At 41.1% G+C, this 20,502-nt stretch overlaps 1 protein-coding gene across 2 annotated transcripts; it reads left to right on the forward strand.

Moving 5' to 3' along the window:
- The first annotated feature begins 3,429 nt into the window (after positions 1–3,429).
- On the forward strand, positions 3,430–19,353 carry LOC118823508 (tumor necrosis factor receptor superfamily member 6-like). Of its 2 annotated transcripts, none has more exons than XM_036593189.1 (8): positions 3,430–3,976; positions 10,435–10,561; positions 10,686–10,820; positions 14,011–14,125; positions 16,969–17,030; positions 17,489–17,625; positions 17,719–17,737; positions 18,052–19,353. In XM_036593189.1, exons 1-8 carry the CDS (start codon positions 3,944–3,946, stop codon positions 18,321–18,323), a joined length of 900 nt encoding a protein of 299 aa, XP_036449082.1. In that variant the 5' UTR covers positions 3,430–3,943; the 3' UTR covers positions 18,324–19,353. The 2 variants fall into 2 exon arrangements, with proteins under 2 accessions (XP_036449082.1, XP_036449083.1); XM_036593190.1 differs by having other exon boundaries at positions 17,594–17,625.
- Positions 19,354–20,502: the final 1,149 nt, after the last annotated feature.

A 20,502-nucleotide genomic window follows, 5' to 3' on the forward strand; every position in this document is an offset into this window, starting at 1 on the left:
GATCACACTAGCTAAGAGGCTACAAGTTTAATTTCAGCTTTCCGTCCCTCCAACACCAGCCACTCCACTTTGCTTCCTCAGATTTGAGTCATTATCACTTAAACTTGCGTCAGTAAAGCTTCTGTTAGTCAGAATCGAACCTGTTCTGTGGTGCGCAGAGCTGAGCTAATGCTAACCAGCTACTCTCTCCTGGTTAGCAGCGCTGTTTAATAATTAGAAATTGTTATTAGATTGAAGCTTTGACATGCTTTAATGGTGTCTTTAAACTGGTGCACTGCTTTCTTTATCTGGTGTCCATGTGAACGAACTCAACTTCTATTGGATTTCTTTCAGATTTCAAATCTGAAAACAATCAAATAAGCAGGATGCGGTGGCACAATACCAACATAATGTAGAACCAATCAGGAAATAGCTATGCCATTATGGCATCCCACCAAACGGGTCTGTGGCCCTGAACACCGTTAGCTAACCGCGTCACTGGAAACCGGGTCCGGTCCTGCAGTGGAAACGAGGCTTTTGACACTTTCCAGTGATGCTGAATCGATGGATGTGAATACGGTGCTTTTAAGACTCTCTGAAATGTTTTCTAAATAAGCCGAGTGATTTAAAATCATACTCGCTTGGTGTGTGCAAGCACTGATGTGTAGGTGTGAGAGTGTGTGTGTGTGAGTCTATGTGAGGGTGTACAGGCAGATATAATGTCCTCTGGTGCCATCTGCCAGTGACAGAACAGAAATGCAAAAAAGAGAGGGTTCAAAATGCGCAGCAGGACAGCGGCCAATCAGAAAACAGCAGAAAACTGGGTCAGATGAGTGAGCGGCAAAGTGTGTGTGTGGCTGCACGCCTGCATTGTCTCTTTGTGTAGTGGTGAGTACTGCATCACCGCAGCTGAATACGTAACCACTGATACTTCAGTGTTACATTAAAAAAGACCTTTAACACATAAGAGTGTGTGTACCTTCATGGCCACATCTACCCCTATCTTTATATGGGTAATACATGTGTCCACTCACTGTCCACTCTATTAGACACTCCTACCTTGTCAGTCCACCTTGTAGACGTACAGTCAGAGACGATAGCTCATCTGCTGCTGCACAGTTTGTGTCGGTCATCCTGTAGTCCTTCATCAGTGGTCACAGGACGCTGTTGGCTGGATATTTTTGGTTGGTGGACTATTCTCTGTCCAGCAGTGACACTGAGGTGTTTAAAAACTCCAGCAGCACTGCTGTGTCTGATCCACTCAGACCAGCGCAACACACACTAACACACCACCACCACGTCAGTGTTACTGCAGTGCTGAGAATGTTATGCCTGATCGGTGTGTATATATATATATATATATATATATATAATGTTTATAATGCCCTCCACAAATATTAGCACACCTGCCCTTTGAAACCTTTAAATATTTTTCTCAGATCTGTTCTGTGTTTGCCACAATTATTGGCACCCCTACATTTAATTCTTTGTGCAGCTCTGAATCTTCTCTAACGCTTCTCTAACGCTTCTCTAACGGTCTCCCCTCTTCAGTTCATCCCTCAGGTTTTCATGGTGTTTAGGTCAGGGGACTGGGGTGGCCATAGCAAATCCTTAATCCTGTGGTCAACCGTGCAAGACCTGGTAGACACCAAAACTGCCCCCATCAGTTAAACAGCACTTAAAGCTTTCATCTCTGAGAGAGAGGAGAAAATCAAGCTGCTTCAGATCTGAAAACATCCACAGGTGTTTCTGTCCATCCTTCCACTGTGAGAAGACGACTCAGCGCTGTGGGTCTGAAAGGGTGTGTAGCTGTTAAGAAGAACCTCACTGAGAAAAGAAAACAGACAAAAAATAAATGAATTTAAAATTAAACAAAGGAGCTGCTGATGGATTGTCCACCCAAGAGTCCAGACCTCAGCAAGAATGCATTTGGGATTAACTGTATTGTGAGAAGCAGAAAGTGCAACCAACTTCTATTGGTTTGCAGACCACTAATTGAGCATTTAACTGAATACAAACCCATTTGGAGTAAAGACTGACCCATTTAGTCCCCAGTCCCCAGATAGCATGCAGATGTGGGCCATGTCTGGCAAAGATATGGCACTGCTGGGCCATAGTCAGCACTACCAAACTGCATGTGAGCCAAAAGTGGCCCACATATTAAAAACGCTCATACGGCCCACAGGTCGCAAAACAGATCTGGGCCACTTCTGGCAAAGACTGCCGGTGCTGACATGAGCTACATGACAACTATTTATGTTTTAAACAGGGATTATCAGGATTGTGGGGGCGCATAGTTTAAATTCAGATCGCGGCCATATACACCGATCAGCCATAACATCCTTGTTTCTACGCTCATTGTCCATTTTATCAGCTCCACTTACTATATAGGTGCACTTTGTAGTTCTACAGTTACAGACTGTAGTCCATCTGTTTCTCTGATACTTTGTTAGCCCTCTTTTACCCTGTCCTTCAGTGGTCAGGACCCCCATGGACCCTCACAGAGCAGGTACTATTTGGGTGGTGGATCATTCTCAGCACTGCATCATTGTCCACACTGACATGGTGGTGGTGTGTTAGTGTGTGTTGTGCTGGTCTGAGTGGATCAGACACAGCAGTGCTGCTGGAGTTTTTAAGCACCTCAGTGTCACTGCTGGACTGAGAATAGTCCACCAACCACCAACAGCGTCCTGTAACCACTGATGAAGGACTAGAGGATGACCAACACAAACTGTGCGGCAGCAGATGAGCTATCGTCTCTGACTTTACATCTACAAGGTGGACTGACAAGATAGGAGTGTCTAATAGAGTGGACAGTGAGTGGACGAGTGAGTGGTTGGTGGACTATTCTCAGTCCAGCAGTGACACTGAGGTGTTTAAAAACTCCAGCAGCACTGCTGTGTCTGATCTACTCGTACCAGCACAACACACACTAACACACCGCCACCACGTCAGTGTTACTGGAGTGCTAAGAATGACCCACCACCCAAATAGTACCTGCTCTGTGAGGGTCCATGGGGGTCCTGAAAACTGAAGAACAGGGTAAAAGGGGGCTAACAAAGTATGCAGAGAAACAGATGGACTACAGTCTGTAACTGTAGAACTACAAAGTGCACCTATATAGTAAGTGGAGCTGATAAAATAGACAATGAGTGTAGAAACAAGGAGGTGGTCATAATGTTATGCCTGATCGGTGTGTGTGTGTGTGTGTATATATATATATATATATATATATATATATATATATATATATATATGTATGTATGTATGTATATATATAAGTTTAAGTTGAAGTTAAGAATATTGTGACAGCATTCTGTGCCTTTATCAGAGCGTCGCCGCTCCCCGGCTTCAGTTTCAGTTCCCCCAAACGCTGTAGCTACATGTACAAAGTACAGTTTTCAGTGTAAATAAATGTAACGTCATTGTGCCTCTTACAGTGAACTGTGCTGTGTGTCACCACATAAACAATAAAACAGACGGTTTAAGCAGATGTTAGGACACAGCTGGGGTTGTCTTAAAGTTAGGGCAGTATTTAGGAAGTTTAGTCTGGTTAGGATGTTTCTGTAATACTGTTTTCTCATCAGGCGTCAGGATAGGATTATGAATTTTAGAACTGGTGATCTGTAATAGCTTCTGTAATAACTTTAGGCCTAACTGAAGTTGTCATGATGACTAAACAGATGTGGTTTCAGTGTCAGAAGTTTCTATAATGTGGCCAGGAACTTATTTGCACTAGTATTTGTGAGTGGTGGTTCAAAGGTGGCCGGCATGCGGCAGTAAACACAGGTTTGGACATATCAAAATTAATATCTGGGTCCCTCCTATTTTGGAGCTGGTCGACGATACTGGAATACACACTCGGGAATGGACGCCTTCTGGTCTCACCGGAGAAACTTGTTCTGACCTTCCTGTTCAAAACTGAGCTGGAAAGTCCACAAGACCCCAGTCCGCCAGTCACACGATGAGGTGTCTCTTCGCTCTGCTCTGGTTTTCGGTAAGTAGAGATGATGAAACCGAGATTTAGACTCGTGTAAAGGGGACGAGCAGCGCCACATCCAGCCGCAGCTGGCTTCTACTTCGAATCTTCCGTTCCACCTTAAGTGGGGCACGGCAGCTACATTCTCCACACCACTTAAGGTGGAACGGAAAATTCAGGGAAGCAGCCGGTGAATGAGAAGCCAACTTCAGCCTCGTACAGTCCTGTAAAGTGCTTTTCTATAAGGTTGTGGCTCTTTCAAGGCCTGAAGGACGTCGAAATTCGGTCTGTTGCTCGTTTTGTTTGTTGTTAGGCTGTTGCTATGCTAACGTCACAGCAGAAAGACGGCTGAATTGGGGTTAAGGAGGTTTTCGGTTCAGCTCTTCTGAAAATATTAATCATGATTTTGTGTACTCAGAGCTTAGACCTTCGATTTAAAGCACACCCAGCGTTTCCCAACAAACGCAACGAGTTTTTAATGTGAAATTCTTAGCAACGGTAGAGAAAAACTTGCCGACTCAGAATTGTTTACAGTGGTGGTGATAGGAACCAGACGTCTGAGGATTCTAGTGCCTTTAAAAGGTCCCTTACAGAAAGAGATTACATGAAATGGTATTTAACACATTGTTTTGCGATAGTTTTGAGGCGATTTTGGCCTAAAATTTGTGCAATATATATAAAACTAAGAAGACACGAGTAGATTTACTGGTAATTTAGATATTAAATAAATTGGCTATATTGTGCTGTAGGCATTGTGAGGCCTGGTTTCTATCACCACCAATGTAAAGAAGTCAGTCAGTTACAGTTTCTCAGCAAAAATCTTCTATATCATAAATCTATATCTATATCATATATATATATGTATGTGTGTGTGTGTGTGTATACATTATACATATGTATATATACATATATAGCTGTTGTTATATATATATATATATATATATATGTATATATATATATAGCCAAAACGGACAGGAAGGACTGTTTGGTCCAAAAAGGACTGTTTGTTGTTTATGTTGTTGTTGCTTCAGTCTAAGTTGTATATATATGTTATTTGTGTTGTGTTTTTGTTATATATATATATATATATATATATTTTTATATATATATATATATATATGTGTGTGTGTGTGTGTGTGTGTATATACATTTTTATATATATATATATATATATATATATATATATATATATATATATATAACAAAAACACAACACAAATAATACACATATATATATAGCCAAAACGGACATGGTCAGTTCTAAAAAGGACTGTTTGTTGTTGTTTATGTTGTTGTTGCTTCAGTCTAAGTTGTGTATATATGTTATTTGTGTTGTGTTTTTGTTGGGGTCGGTCTGCTGTGAGGATGCCGTGGTGTCTCTTTCTGCCTGGTGTTTAACAAATTTGGTGGAATCATGGTTTCCACTGTGTCTTACTCTATGCCAGGCATGTCAAACTGGGGACCTTCCAGGCCAAAGTGCTGCAGAGATTAGCATTTACCCTCATCTAACGCTCTGAATTCAGTTCATTAAGGCCTTACTAGTTAGGTGATGCGCTGAATCAAGTCAGGTCAAGTCAGGTCAATTCAGGTCAAGTCAAGAGGCTTTTATTATCATTCCATCTAGGTACAAGTACACAGTGGTGTGAGACTACATTCCTCCAAGGAACAACAAGGTGCAACATGGAACAAAATAGACAAACTATAGATAAACTAGAAACAATACAATAAACACAGTAAATAAAACAGGCATTAGACACAGTAAACAGACAGGACAGTGCAGCGCCGACACAGCACTCATTTCTGAGGTTGAAGTGTGTTTAATGAGTCAGTTGCTGAGTCATGCAAGGTTTTGGCCTGCAAGGACTGGAGCCTGACACGTGCTCTATGCCGACGCCACAGTGTGATACTTCTGCAGTGAAGAAAAAGAATGCAGAAGTTATAAAACTACTGTTATGACTACTATCAGACATGTTATGACAGATATATAATTGTAAATATATTTTCAATTTCATTTAAAATAATTTATTAAAAAAAAGGCCAGACACGCCCAGCATTAATCTGCTACCTGTTGTTCCACAACCTCTGAGAAGTACATTTTCCCAGAGGGACCAGAGGGGGAACCGAAAGAGGATAACACTAAAACCGAAAAAACTCTTTTTTTAAAGTTTTGAAACATAAAGACAGTAATAGCCTAAGCGGCAGGTCTGCTGACTAAAATACACTCAGTTACGTTTCACTGGAACATTTTACTTTTTCAGTATAACCACTTTCTCTGTCTAATTTAACAGCCTAATGAGTTTCCACTGAGCGCTGTATCAAAGCTCCTCATGTACAAAATTACACTTTTCCTAAACATTCGTAAGAGCTGCACTCTTTTATGGACTCCATTTGACCTCCATTTGCCAAACAGGTGCTGATCATCTTCAAAGCTGTTCAGCAAACAGGCTTTCAGTGCAACTTCGCCAGCCCCCATTAAGAGCCAAATACATACATAGTAACTACACTAGGATGCAACTCCCTACTATAGGTTTAATTTTTTTCTCTGACATTTTAACAGCATTTATGCCATATACCTGTGGTCAGATCCCTGGTGGGCCGCTAATTCCCCTCTGCTGTGCGACCCCAATGATCGAGGCCCAACACTGACTGACACATAAAACTAGTGGAAGCACACCTTGCATAATAGTTATTATTTGTATATTACAGTGGATTTTTGTCGCATTATTAATTTTTAGTGATTTTCATCGTGTCATTTGGAGGGTCTTCACAATGTATAGACTGATAGGGTGAAACGTACGAGATAGATGTGGGCTGTGATTTGGAGCTCCGGTCCGTCGCGTTTTCACTGGAAATACACTGGCTTTCCCAAAGGAGTAACTGTTTGGTCTCGAGATTTCTCTTTAGTTTTAAAGGTTTTTTGTGATTCATTCGAAATAGCCAAAGCTCACTCCATTCACCAGGCTTTTGGTGTGGGAATTGCACCGCCTCCGACCGCAAGACCCTACAGCGAATAGCGAGGACAGCTGAGAAGATCATTGGGGTCTCTCTCCCCTCCATCATGGACATCTACACCACATTCGCAAAGCCACCAGCATTGTGGACGACCCCGTCCATCCCTCACACCGACTTTTTTCACTATTATTCTGTGTCTGTTGTGCTGAGTGTCAAGAGTCAGTTGTTAAAACAGTTGCTATGTTGATTGTACGGCACCAACGTGCTGCTAGAAGAGAAGGAAAGCCAGCTCTGTTGATGAACTCCCTCGTTTGATCACAGAGCATGTTTCCATCAGCAGTGAACTGACCCAGGTTTTTTGTGCCGGATCGGTTCAGCTGTTTGTTACAGACCCAAATACGGGTGGGGTGTTTACACATGTCAAAACTGTGTATAATACAGAAAAAGGTGCAATAAGTCCTCAAATCCAGTCTGCATCGCTACACTGCATCTCAGACTGATGACGTTTAATTAGCCCACAACTGCAACGTTTTTATTTGTCCATCTGTACTAATATTTGTATCGGCCACGCAAGCTGATTGGTTGAGAAGCGTTCTAACCGTGCTGTTATTTCACCATAACATCACGGGTTTTTCACAAACACTATCACTCCACTGAGACGCTGTTGCTAAGCAACAACTTTGACAGCTGTAGGAGACGCTCAAGCCATCTGAACGTTTTCACTTCTTACTTTGCGCAAAAACAGAAAATGGACACTTTTAAGATCACATTTGACCGACAGCCGATTTGGTCAGACTCTGAAGATGAGACGACACTAAATTCCCAAACAGTCAGTTGGTCTGTGTGGAGCTGGAGAACGAACTGCCGGCTGTGCAGCGAGTGGGCGGAGCTCGTTACTCTGACGTAGCAACAAGCTGCTCGTTAAGGAACTATAATTTGGTGAAGGAACTGCGAACATTAAAACATATTAAACGCCGCGTTCACGGCCCAGTTTATTAATTTATTACTGTATTTATTTAACTGTTGTATAAAGCAATAGAACACTCGAGGAGTGTGTTATCGCCAATAACATCACAGCTGTGATGATCTACGATGACCAAAGGCCCGCTAGACCACTAGAGGGTGCTTTACGGCCCACTGGTGGTCAGATAAGAGAGAGAGAACTTAGAATTGCATTTTGCTATTAAGTCAATAACAATTTACAAACAATGCAAACTCTTTGTTGATTACAATAGTTGACTAACGTTATAATCTTGTGACCGACTAACTTACGAAGCGATGTCCACGTGATGTTTGTAAACAGTAAACCCGTCTATTGAAGGAGCTGTTCAAAATAAACAAAAAAAAGACGAGTAAATTTGTTCTTTCTTTCTGTATGATTACGTTTGTGCACTGTGTAAGGTTCCCTTTGGTGTAAAATTGATAGTGGATTCTACAAACCTTTTAAAATGTTTGCGTAATTAAACGGGTTGAAGTTAAAGAGAAGCTTACAGAGTCAGAATTGTTCACAGTGGTGGTGATAGGAACCAGACGTCTGAAGCTCAATCAGAGAAATGGTCACGAATGCATTGCCTGATGCCTGAGACATTCTTTTATGATAGTTTTGAGATTTTTAAACGTTATTTTAAAACACGTTCATGGCGGAGAGGTATGTGCAGGGTGTTGTGAGGCAAAGTAGTCCCAGAGGAAGCTTTTCTTTTCCGATTTTCAGATTTTCCATTGTTGTACCATCATCATCTTTACCCATAGAAGCATGTTGGTTCACTGGTGGTTCTGAGTAATAAATAAAGTAATGATATTTATACTGAACACATGACAACGCCTGGTTCCTGTCACCACCACTGTAAATGCATCAGAGTCAGTAAGTGTCTCTAGAACAGACCATTTCACATCAAACCACTCTCAATGACTTTGTTTGCATCCCAACAGTTGACTTATGCAGATATTTTGGTGGAATTCCCCTCTGCGAGAAGAAGACAGAGCAAAACAGTACAACCCAAACAATCAGGTGTTTTAGCAGGAAGCTTGGCTTCATTAACTTCATTAATGCAGATTTCCTTGTAGCACTGAGTAACTCTAAAGACTTTTTCTTCAATGCACTGGAGGCTTCTGACAATACACATTAGCTTTCCAACAACTGCATGTGTCATAAAAAACACAGATTTGGACCAGTTATAGAGAGCCTGTAAACAACAACAGCTGCATAGTAACAAGTAGCTTTGTTCATTTCATTTTGTCAAATGGAATTTTTCATTTATTTTTTGGAAAAAAAAATCTATCTTACTCCTAGTTTTCATAGCATTAATTTAGACGTGGCTGTTTTACTGTTGCATTTTGTCTGTTCCACTCTATTAGCAGACCTCAGACAACCTAAACATTGTGATATAACATATATTTTGAAATGCTCATGATTTTTAGTTTTTGCTATATTATCATCACCCCTATAATATATATATAGACTTCTTGGTTTTTACTATGTCTTACAGTGAAATAATAGATTAATCTCTCTTTTTTTAACATAATTGTTTTATACAGTGTATCTTGAAAAAGGCAGTGAAACAGTGTAAGATAAAAAGTCTGGACTGGGTTGTTAATTGCAGAAAAATGGTTATATATATATGTATATACATCAATCAGGCATAACATTCTGACCACCTCCTTGTTTCTACGGTCATTGTCCATTTTATCAGCTCCACTTACTATATAGGTGCACTTTGTAGTTCTACAGTTACAGACTGTAGTCCATCTGTATTGTCTCTGACTTTACATCTACAAGGTCAACTGACAAGGTAGGAGTGTCTAATAGAGTGGACAGTGAGTGGACTAGTGAGTGGTTGGTGGACTATTCTCAGTCCAGCAGTGACACTGAGGTGTTTAAAAACTCCAGCAGCACTGCTGCTGTGTGTGACTGGAAATAACTGCCCGGCGGCGTTACAAAGATGACCACAGAGGCAGCAGACTTTTCTATAAGGACTTTGCTAAGAGTCGTATGGATGATTTCTATTTTTCCATTTTGAGATTGATCAGAGCGTTTACTTTTTGTCACTATGTAGCGGGAATGCTATTAGCGTATATGCTAATGCCAAAAATACGATTTCTAATTTGATGTGTATTTACAGAAAAATAAACAGCCTAACTTTTTGGTCAGAAAACCTAAGAACAAATTATTTGACTAGCTTCCCAGCAGAAAATAAGCTTGATAAACTTTGAGCGTCACTCTGAAGTCCTTCGTCCTTCATGGGGGCTTTCCAGGAGCCTGATGTTCCTCGCTGCCGGTTCTCCGTCATTTCTGCTTCTAAAGAGTAGTGAAGATCCTCCATGATCATTTTTTCCGTTCAGTATTAAGCAAACGCAGCTCACCTGTCAGTAGAAGTAGTTTGAGTCTTTGTCTCAGGTGAGTCTGTGTTATGAAAGAAACTTAAAGACAATGACCTGGAACTTTGTGCCATCCAACCCCTAATATTTATATTAGCCCTCTGACAAAAAGCTCTTGATTTATTCTGTTTCCTCTTTTTCTTCTACAGCTGAACATCTTCTGTTTAACTGAAGGTTTGAAGCTCAAAGACGTGCTGCGCAAGAGACGCCAGTCATGTGAATATGGGACGTACACAGATGAAAAGACAGGATTAGAGTGCTGTCTCTGTCCCCCAGGTGAGGTGCAGGAGAGAACAGCATGTACAGCATGTGTGATAATGAATAGATAGAAATCCTAAGTGTGTGTGTGTGTGTGTGTGTGTGTGTGTGTGTGTGTGTGTGTGTGTGTGTGTGTGTTCAGGTTATTATGTTCAGAATCACTGCACTCAGGCAGGAGGTGATCCAGAGTGTGAGCTGTGCGAGGATGGCGTAACTTTTATGGATGACCCAAATGGCGAGGAAAGGTGTGAACTCTGTTCGCCCTGTGAGGATTCGGGTGGGTTCCCAACCTTCCTTCATTTCTGTCTTTCTTTTTCTTCTATTTAAAATGATCAATACCACCTTACAATGAATCCACCCTTACAGAGGGCTTATGAATGGTTTAAAATGAGTTTGTTAATGGTTATTAATTAGGTCATAAATTAAGCATTATTAAGATGCAATTATAATGTAAGTAAAAATGGAAATATGACATGTTGCTTGCTCTGTAGTGAGCCCTCATTCATCAACAGTCATATGCAAAGGATTGTTGATTGTGTGAAACACATGCTTTACAGAGAACACATAAAATATGAAATTATTTGCCAAATTTTATTGATTTCTGATTAGCTACTATTAGCTAAGTTAATATATTGGGGAAAAAAACATAAAATTTGTAAAATTAATAAAACACTTTGTTTCATTTAGTCTTTCCCCTCCAGTATGTTAAATTCAGCAACCAAATGCACAAAAGCATGTTCTCTGTAGAGGATATTTTCACTAAAAACAAACCAAGAAACAAAACAAAAAATCTGCAAATTAGTAACTTTACAGAAGGAAAAAATGTTCTTGACTTGTACAAACCCAATTCTGGAAAAGTTGGAACAGTAGGTAAAATGCAAATAGATAAATTTACTTTGACCCATATTTGACCACAAAACAGTACAAAGACAACATATTTAATGTTTTATCTTCACTCGGCGTTGTTGGTTTCGTAAATGTACATTCATTCTGAAATTAATGCTTGCAAAAAAGTTGTGACAGGAGCTATTAAAGAGTAGAAACATTGAGAAATGTTCAAAAAATCTTAAACAGGTGATGCAATCATGCTTGGATATAAAAGGTGCGTCCACAAAAGACCTTGTTCTTTATGAATAAAGATGGATTGAGGGCCATTTTGCCATCAATATATCAGCAAAAAATCCAACTGTTTCAAAACAATGTTCTTCAGCCAGGGATTGCAGGAGTGTTAGATATTTTGCCATCTACAGTGCAAAATAACAAAAAAACATTTAGAGAAACTGGAGAAATCTCCATGTGTAAAGGACAAGGCAGAAGACCACTAATGAATGCCGGCGACCTTCGATCCTTCACTGCATTAAAAAGGGGCATGTTTCTGTGATGGATATCACTGCGTGGACACTGTTGGTCGCTGCATCAACAAATGCAAGTTAAGATTGTACTATGCACAGTGGAACTCACCTCAGAAAAGTTCAGAAACGCCGCCGACTTCTCTGGGCTCAAGTTCATCTGAAACTTATGGATGCACTGTGGAAACGTGTATTGTAGTCTGAGGCATCAATCTTTCAGATATGAGTAAACAGGTGTTGGTTCACTGGTGGTTTTGGTGAGCAAATAAAATGGCTACATTTGAGTTGAGATTTGAATCAGTGAGATTTTCCACAATACATCATTACGCTTCAAACCACAATGGATGACTTTATGTACATCTCAGTGACGGCATTATGCAGACATTTAGAAAAAAAAAAACATTTGAAGAGTGATGAAGCTGGATGTAGAGTGTTTTATTGACAACAATAAACAAAAACAAACACTAAGAACAATACAAAAAGAACATACTATATACCTCTTAAACAAGAAACACATAGAGCAAACCAAACACAGGGTAGACGCGACGCTAGACAAGGAAAGACTGAAACATAGATAAACACTAGACACAATGGGAGAAGGAGGAGACAGGAACTACACACAGGTGGGAGCACCACAGGAAAGGCACAGCCAGAGGAACACTAAGGGATCTGTGACAGAACACCCCTCCTAATGTGCAGTTCCTGATGCACGAACACAAAAGGCCTTGTACGGCGGGAGCCAGGCAGGAGGAGGGGCCAGGAACACTTATAGGGACGTGACCCAAAACTCGGAACTGGACATGGGGCTGGACACAGGATTGGACTGGAGATGGAACACGTGACTGGAAAGGAGACAGGACACTGGACTGGGTGAGGGACTGGACAAGGGACTGGATAAATAAAGATATTGAGACAGAACCCTATGACAGCAATAGAGACTGGGACTGGGACTGGGACAGTGACAGGAACAGGGACAGATACAAGCTCAGAAATGGGGACATAAACATAAATAGTATGGGCACAGGCACTGTAACATACAGGAATGGTAACTGGGGCTGGAGATGGAACAGATACAGGGTAAAAAAAAAAGAAAGTGGAGTTTCAGGCTGGCCAGGGAACTGGAAGGTGGTAGGGCAGGAAACCGCAAGGGCAGTTGGGCAGAGAATTGCAAGGGCAGCCAGGCAGATGCGCGAATGTCAGCACAAGCAGCCGCCATGTCCTGGGAAGATGGGGTACAGCAGTCACATCTTGGGCTGCTGCAGGCTTCTGCGAGGCAGCTGAATGGACCAAAAGATCTGGAGGCTCACTAGCCGACAGGTCCAGAGGCTCGGCAGTGGCTGACAAGTCCAGAAGCTGACAGATCCAGAGGCCTGGTGGTGGCAGCCAGAGGGTCCAGAGGCTTCGTGGTGGCAGCGAGAGGGTCCAGAGACTCGTTGGCAGGCCCGAGGTTCAGCGGGTCTGGAGGGAGCAGCGGGCCAACTGAAAGGGACGCTGGGAAGCCGGCTGCACAGGGAACCAATACTAGAGGAGCAGCAGCTCATGAAGCTGGCACTGGATCAGGATTAGCAGCCAGCCCACATTGTTGGCCCTGGCCCTGTCACTGTCTTGTTTGTTGACCTGGTTGACGGACTGCCCTCCCCTCTTACCCTTCTGCCTGTTTTGGCCGTGCTTCTTAACGGTCCAGGAAAGTCTCTGTGTGTCAAATCTGAGGTTGGTGGCCATGTTTTGATCTCGCCTTGTCTTTCTGGTTTTTGGCTGTGGATATGCCTCTGATGTTACCTGCCTTTGTTTTGACCCCTGTCGGTTGTGATTATAATGGGCTGCCCCAGTTAAAGCCTCTGGCGATGCAGTATGTTACACATACTAGGAATGTATCTTGGTGAGTGGACACATATATGACATGAAATGTGTGGAAAACACCATAGCATTGACATAGCATAGCATTCATGGGCAAAAACATGCATTCCTCATTTTGTTCTGTTATGAAATAATTTTACCTCATATAATCTGTGCTAATTCACGTAGGTGATCTTTTCAGTTGGCAGGTAATTCAAATGATGCATTGTGAATCTGTATCTGTTGATAAATTATCTAACCGACTCCTTTTTTGTGTCATAGCTAACAGGGAGGTTTATATAAGATGCACACCCTACGCCAACACAGTTTGCCGCTGCAAGGATGGTCACTACTGCGACAAGGGCAACGAGTGCACGGCCTGCTACGCCTGTGACAAGTATGTACTGAAACTGACAGAAGATATAGTTGTATGTGAATGTATATAACTGAATATAATCAATCCTTCACCTCTTTGGAGTCCCTTATCATAGTAGCAATTTCTGTTATTGTACACGTACTGAGCGCTTTATTAGATTCCACATTTATTGCCTCTTTTATCAGCTCCCCTTACCATATAGTTGCACTTTGTAGTTCTTCAATTATAGACTGTAGTCCATCGGTTTCTCTGCATGATTTGATGACTCCAGCAGCGCTACTGTGTCTGATCCACTCGTGCCAGCGCAGCACACATTAATCATCAGTGTCTCTGCAGTGCTGAGGATGATCCACCACCCAAATTATAGCTGCTCTGTGATGGTCCTGACCATTGAAGCACAGGTGGGATAACAAATTATGCAGAGAAACAGATTGCAGACTTACAATGTGCATCCGATAAAATGAGTGTAGATACAAGGTATACCTAATAAAGTGACCACTGAGTTTATGTACAATTATGTTACAGTGTGTGCAAGATTATTTTTAGTATTCAGTGTTTCTGCTTTATATATTATTGCCACCACTGCTTTAGAATTGTATGAAATGCCATTAAGTTGCGATTGGTAAATGGGTTAAATCCGGGGGTGAAATTTCCCTGTTGTGGGACTAATAAGGGTCACTTAACGTTGCTGCAGTAATGTACGACACTGAATTGACTTACTTCATTTTTTTCCAACTGATTTTTTTCTCATTCTTCATTCGCAGTTCTTCAATTTGCAATTTATTTGCTGTTTATTGTATATCTTTTTTCCATTTGGCTTTATTAAGTTGTCCTCCCCAGCTAACAACGTCTAGGAAACTTAAATCAGTGGTTCTGCTCTGAGGGACTGGATAAATCTGGGGTAAAGGGATTTTTTTAGTCCCAATCCTGCAAGAATTCCTCCCGCTCCCGAAGAAAATCTGCACCGTTTGTCCCATGCCTGCCCGCAACTTAAACGTTTTGTCCTGCGCCCACCCACGGACCGGTATAACTCCTGTTACCTGAAAATGACTGCCACACATCAAACTCACCTTTAGTTGGTTTCCTTGTTTTGTATTTGCCTTTATGAAGAGCGCTTTCCATAACTATGTCTGGCAGCCTGATGGCTCCACCGCTTGCATAGCCTACAAGAAAGCACTTCATGTGATTGTTCATGTGCTTGGTTGCTTTTGTTCGGAACCATTTTGAACTTCTATTTAGAATAAGTTTATTACTTTTTGTTATTTTGCTGTTATTTACATTAAATGGCCAAAATTATGTGGACACCCCTCCTAATTATTAAATAGTTCAGGTGTTTTACATTTCCATTTCCATTTACAGCATTTAGCAGACGCTCTTATCCTGAGCGACTTACAAAAAGTGATTTGTCTATCCAGAGAAAGTATCTTTGCTAGTTACCAATAGGTTAGAGAGAAAGCCAGTCCTGAGCTCAGATACTGCTAGAAACAAAAAGTCCATGTTGATACCTAGAGAAAAGAGTTAAACACAGTGCAGTACAATACATTCCAATGAATACTTAAAGTGCTCATTTAAGTGCTGTATAAAGTGTCTTCAGTCTGCGTTTGAAGAACATGGCCATGCAATCTCAATAGACAATCATTAGCTGTAAAATGGATTGTACTGAAGAGCTCAGTGGCTAAATGTGGCGCTGTCGTAAGGCAGTAACGCTTTTGCCACAAGTCAGTTTGTGAAATTTCTACCCTGCCAAATCTGCCTCAGTCAACTGTAAGTGCTAGTGTTGTGAAATGAAAATGTCTAGTAGTAACAACAGCTCAGTCACGAAGTGGTAGATCAGGCAAACTCTCAGAGCGGGGCTGGCGAGTGCTGAAGCGCATAGTTTGTAAAAATCACCTATCCTGTGTTGCATCACTCACTACAGTGTTCCAAACTGCCTCTGGAAGCTACATTAGCACACAAATTGTGCACCTGAAGTTTGTGTAACACCAACTGTTGGCTGGAGTGGTATAAAGCACCACCACTGGACTCTGGAGCAGTGGAAACATTCTCTGGAGTGAAAAATCATGCTTTACTATCTGGCAGTCTGAAGGATCAGTCTGGGTTTTGCGGATGCCAGGAGAACGCTGCCTACCTGAATGCGTAGTGCCAACAGTAAAGTTTGGGCTGGAACTGTTTTTCAGGGTTGGGGCCCCTTAGTTCCAGTAAAGGCAGTATTAATGCTGCAGCACACAAAGGCATTTTATGCTTTAACTTCGTGGCAACAGTTTGAGGAAGGCCCCTTCCTGTTCCAGCCTGACTGAGCCCCTGTGCAGTAAGCGAGGCTCATAAAGACACGGTTTGATGAGTTTTGGGTGAATTGGAATGTCAATTGCGAGCCAAATCTTCTCGTCCAACATCAGTGCCTGACCTCACAAATGCTGTTTTGACTGAACAGACACACTCCAAAATCTTGTGGAAAGCTGTGGAGTATCTCCACTGTGTAAACTGGGTGCTTATAATTAATAATTAAACATATCATTGAGCATAGATCATTCTCCAGACTGAACTCCAGTTATAGGAAGTATTTGGTTGCAGTTTTTGTGGCTTAAGGTGGCACACCCAGTTATGAAAATTGGCAGGGTGGGGCAGTTACTGATTCAGATGGGTGATATGGGTGTTGAAAAACTTTTTTCCTTCAGTAATAATCATTTAAAAACAGATCATTACAATGCAGACTTCAGCACTGCCTCATCAAACACACTTAATTCAGCTCATCAGCTAATTAGCAAGGCTTTCACCAACTGAATTCTGAGCTTTAGATGAGGGTAAACACTTTGGCCCAGTTACTCATGTTCTTTTCTCTCGTTCTCTCCTTGTTTTTCCTATAGATGTGAGGGACTGGAGGTGAAAGTGCCTTGCACCGCATCCAACAACACAGTGTGCAAAGACGGTATGCCATTCCACCACAACATGCAGGCTGACTCGCACCCATGCATTAGATAGAAAAATCATTTTTTACATTGGTGGGTTTGGGTGCTGGTTTATTTCTTTAAAAAAGTTTGAGTGCACGTCTTGAAAACGTGTCAATTTTTAGAAATTGTGTACATTTGATTTTCCACCAGAGTATTGCTGTGTTTACAAACAACTTTATACCCTTTAAAGGAATCATTAACGAATGTTTTGCTCGTAAACTGCAGGTTCTTTACAGTACAGTAAACTGCAGTGACCCACTACATTTAATACTTTACACAGCACATTTGACTTTGTAAACTGGTGTCTGTGAGCTGTTCTTATACGTAATAATACAATGTTCATGAAGTACTGACAGTGCTGTTTCAGTAATAAGGACTTTATGAACTTCACATGTTCAGTTTTGTGCTTAAACTGTGTTCATTTATGTATTTGCAGGGCTCAATGTTGCAGTTATTGTCTTGGCAATATGCAGTCTATGCATTTTAATACTTGTATGTGTGGTTGTATTCTTATGGATTAATAAGATGCTATGCTTTAAAGAACCTCCAAAGAAAATTCCAGAGAGTCTAGAGGTAAGGAACATGACCTTAGGGTGGAATATCAGTTCTTCATGGCTGTGTTTCATGTTCTTTGGCTGATCAGTAATTACTGCTTTTTGTGTACAGGTGGACCCGCTCTTAGAAGGTACGTATCCTAAAATTAAGAAGTACCTGAGTGACAAGACTTTGGTCATTGTACTCTGGTTCTTCATTGACTACAGCTAAAATGTATTAAACTGTTAAACTGATGTAGTATAATTTGCTAATGCCACCTGTGTAAATGGGCCAATAGAAATGGTCCACAATAGGAATAAAATGTTAGATTAACATGCATTGAAGGTCTCCTATACAATGAACATTATACAGCAAGAGCTACCGGAAGTGTTTGTTTCAAATTTCGTGCGAATAAAAATGTAAAACAATGTGTGTTAACATTTCTCTGTCCTTGACCGTGTGTAGATGTGGACTTGACAGACTTCCTGCCTGAAATAGCCCACAAACTCGGCTTGCAAGCGGTGAAAGACGTGACCAGGCGTTCGTGGATGTTGACTGATGTTGAGATGGAGAACGTAGAGCACGATTACCCCAATGCAAAGGAACAGACCTTCCAGTTGCTCAAGTTGTGGTATCAGAAACATGGATTAAAAGGAGCCTACAACAGACTCGTCAACAACCTCATCAATACAGGCCACAGATCGTCAGCCAATCAGGTGCAGCAGATTGTCAAATAAGGACAAGAAAGAAATGAAGAGTCAGCACGAAAGTAAATTCTCTAAGATTAAAGAACACGTGTGTTTTGCTACATGAATGTCCACTACAGCAATTTAAGGACATGTGAAAAATCTTGGGAATCACTTGTTGTGGTTTTGTTCACACTACAAGTGCTCAACCGTTCAAATCTTAATTGTTTTGTTTTGGTTGTTCACATCATCGTTTTATTTTTGGCCTGTATCTGAAGTTAGTCTGAGCAAATCACGCTGCTAAACTCACTCGCATGCTCAAAAGAACTGTGCTTCTTCTGGCATCCAACAAACACAGCTGTCCCCTGTGTTTCCTTAAGATGAATGGACTCGCTCCCAAATGGCCACATTGTCAGGAGATTGTGAGTTCGATCATCTGTGGCCGGGAGTCCAAGAGAGTATAGCCTTGCTAACTCTAACTCTACCATCACCCAGAATGTGTTCGAGCCGTAAAAATGCATGTTATTCGGCCACGGTCACTTCTTTGGTTCGCGTCCTCAGATTCTTTAAACTTTGTTTTCAGACTGTCTCTTGACGCTGCAGCCTCTTTCTCTTACGCCGCGTTTGGCCATTTCTTTCGAAATCTCTTCGAACACACAGTTTGGATGCGGCTCTTCTGATTTTTTTAGAAAAGAAACATCAGCATTAATGTTTGAGTCTCAGCAGCGCGAAATTATGATGAATGGATTGACGTAAAGGTCGCATGAATTCCGATCTGGCTGTTCAGACTGAGTCGCATTGCCCGCAGATCAGATATCTGATTTCAGTACCACATATGAAAGCATCTGAAATTGGAATCGAAAATGTCAGATTTAATGTGTCAACTGTTGAGCAAAGTTTGCACAAATTTTGAAAATTTTGAATTTCTGTGCTTGTTTTGATTGTGGGAGTTGAATGGACAAAGAAAGGGAGCTCAGTTTTTTTTTTGTTCACCTGCTGTGATGAAGACTGTTAAAGAAGGGAAACAATATGGAAATTTATATCAAATTATCTTTGCAATAAAGCTGATCTTGAAAATCCATTTCTTTGATTTCTTCTGTTACAAAGTTCTTTGTGTATACTTTAGGCCTGTGGTGGTAACAAAGTCTCTTATTCTGGAAAATAATCACAATAGGCGGTTAAACTGGGTTGGTGGGTTGGTTAGTTGTCTGTTACCACAGATTCTTTTCTCTGCTGTTTTTGTCTTCAAGGATAGTGTCTCTTTGATCAGAAACTACAACCCCATTTCCAAAAAAGTTTCAAAAGATGCTGTGCAGAATGTATCATGTAAACCATATTTTTAAAGGAAAATACTACAAAGACGACATCAAATGTTGAAACTGAGAAATTTTATTGTAAATATATGCTCATTTTGAATTTGATGCCAACAACACGTTCCAAAAAAGTTGGGACGGGGGCCTGTTTACCACTGTGTTTCATCACCTCTTCTTTAACAACACTCTGTAAGAGTTTGGGAACTGAGGAGACACTGCTGTAGTTTAGAAAGAATTTTTCAATTCATAATGCGCCAAATGTTATCAGTGGCGACAGGTCTGGACTGCAGGCAGGTCAGTTTAGCAGCCGGACTCTTTTAATACGGAGCCATGTTGTTGTAATATGTGCAGAATGTGGTTTTACATTATCTTGCTGAAATAAACAAGGTCTTCCCTGAAAAAGACGTCGTCTGGATGGCAGCGTTCAGCATTAATGGTGCTTTCACAGACGTGCACATCACCCACGCCATGTGCACTAATGCCCCCTATACCATCACGAATACTGGCTTTTGAACTGTACGCCATCACCCACTGAAAACATTTGGCACATTATGAAAATGAAAAAAATGACAAAGGAGACCTCGAACTGCTGAGCAGCTGAAATACTATATCAAACAAGAACGGGGAAATATATCACTTTCAGAACTACAGCAGTGTCTCCTCAGTTCCCAAACTCTTACAGAATGTTGTTAAAAGAAGAGGTGATTTTTTTGGAAATGGGCCTGTAAACCTATAGCCAGATTGGGCTTTTCAAATAAAACTGAACACCCCTGCATTAGAAGTGTTTTCAGTGTTAGTGAATGCAGTGAGTCTTTAATCATACTTTAGTGGACTATTAAATAAATACTAAAATTATGTAGCAAAATAGTTAAAATAACAACAGAGAGGGAAAAAAATAAACATTAGAAACCTCTCGC

Source organism: Colossoma macropomum, unplaced genomic scaffold, assembly GCF_904425465.1.
Source record: "Colossoma macropomum unplaced genomic scaffold, Colossoma_macropomum, whole genome shotgun sequence".
NCBI lineage: Eukaryota > Metazoa > Chordata > Actinopteri > Characiformes > Serrasalmidae > Colossoma > Colossoma macropomum.

Bases quoted from the DNA above. Each gene is read 5' to 3' on its own strand.
- LOC118823508 (XM_036593189.1), top strand. From the start codon at position 3,944: ATGAGGTGTCTCTTCGCTCTGCTCTGGTTTTCG. The intron at 3,977-10,434 runs GTAAGTAGAGAT...TTTCTTCTACAG, and splicing joins TCGCTCTGCTCTGGTTTTCG to CTGAACATCTTCTGTTTAAC. The intron at 10,821-14,010 runs GTGGGTTCCCAA...TTTGTGTCATAG, and splicing joins TTCGCCCTGTGAGGATTCGG to CTAACAGGGAGGTTTATATA.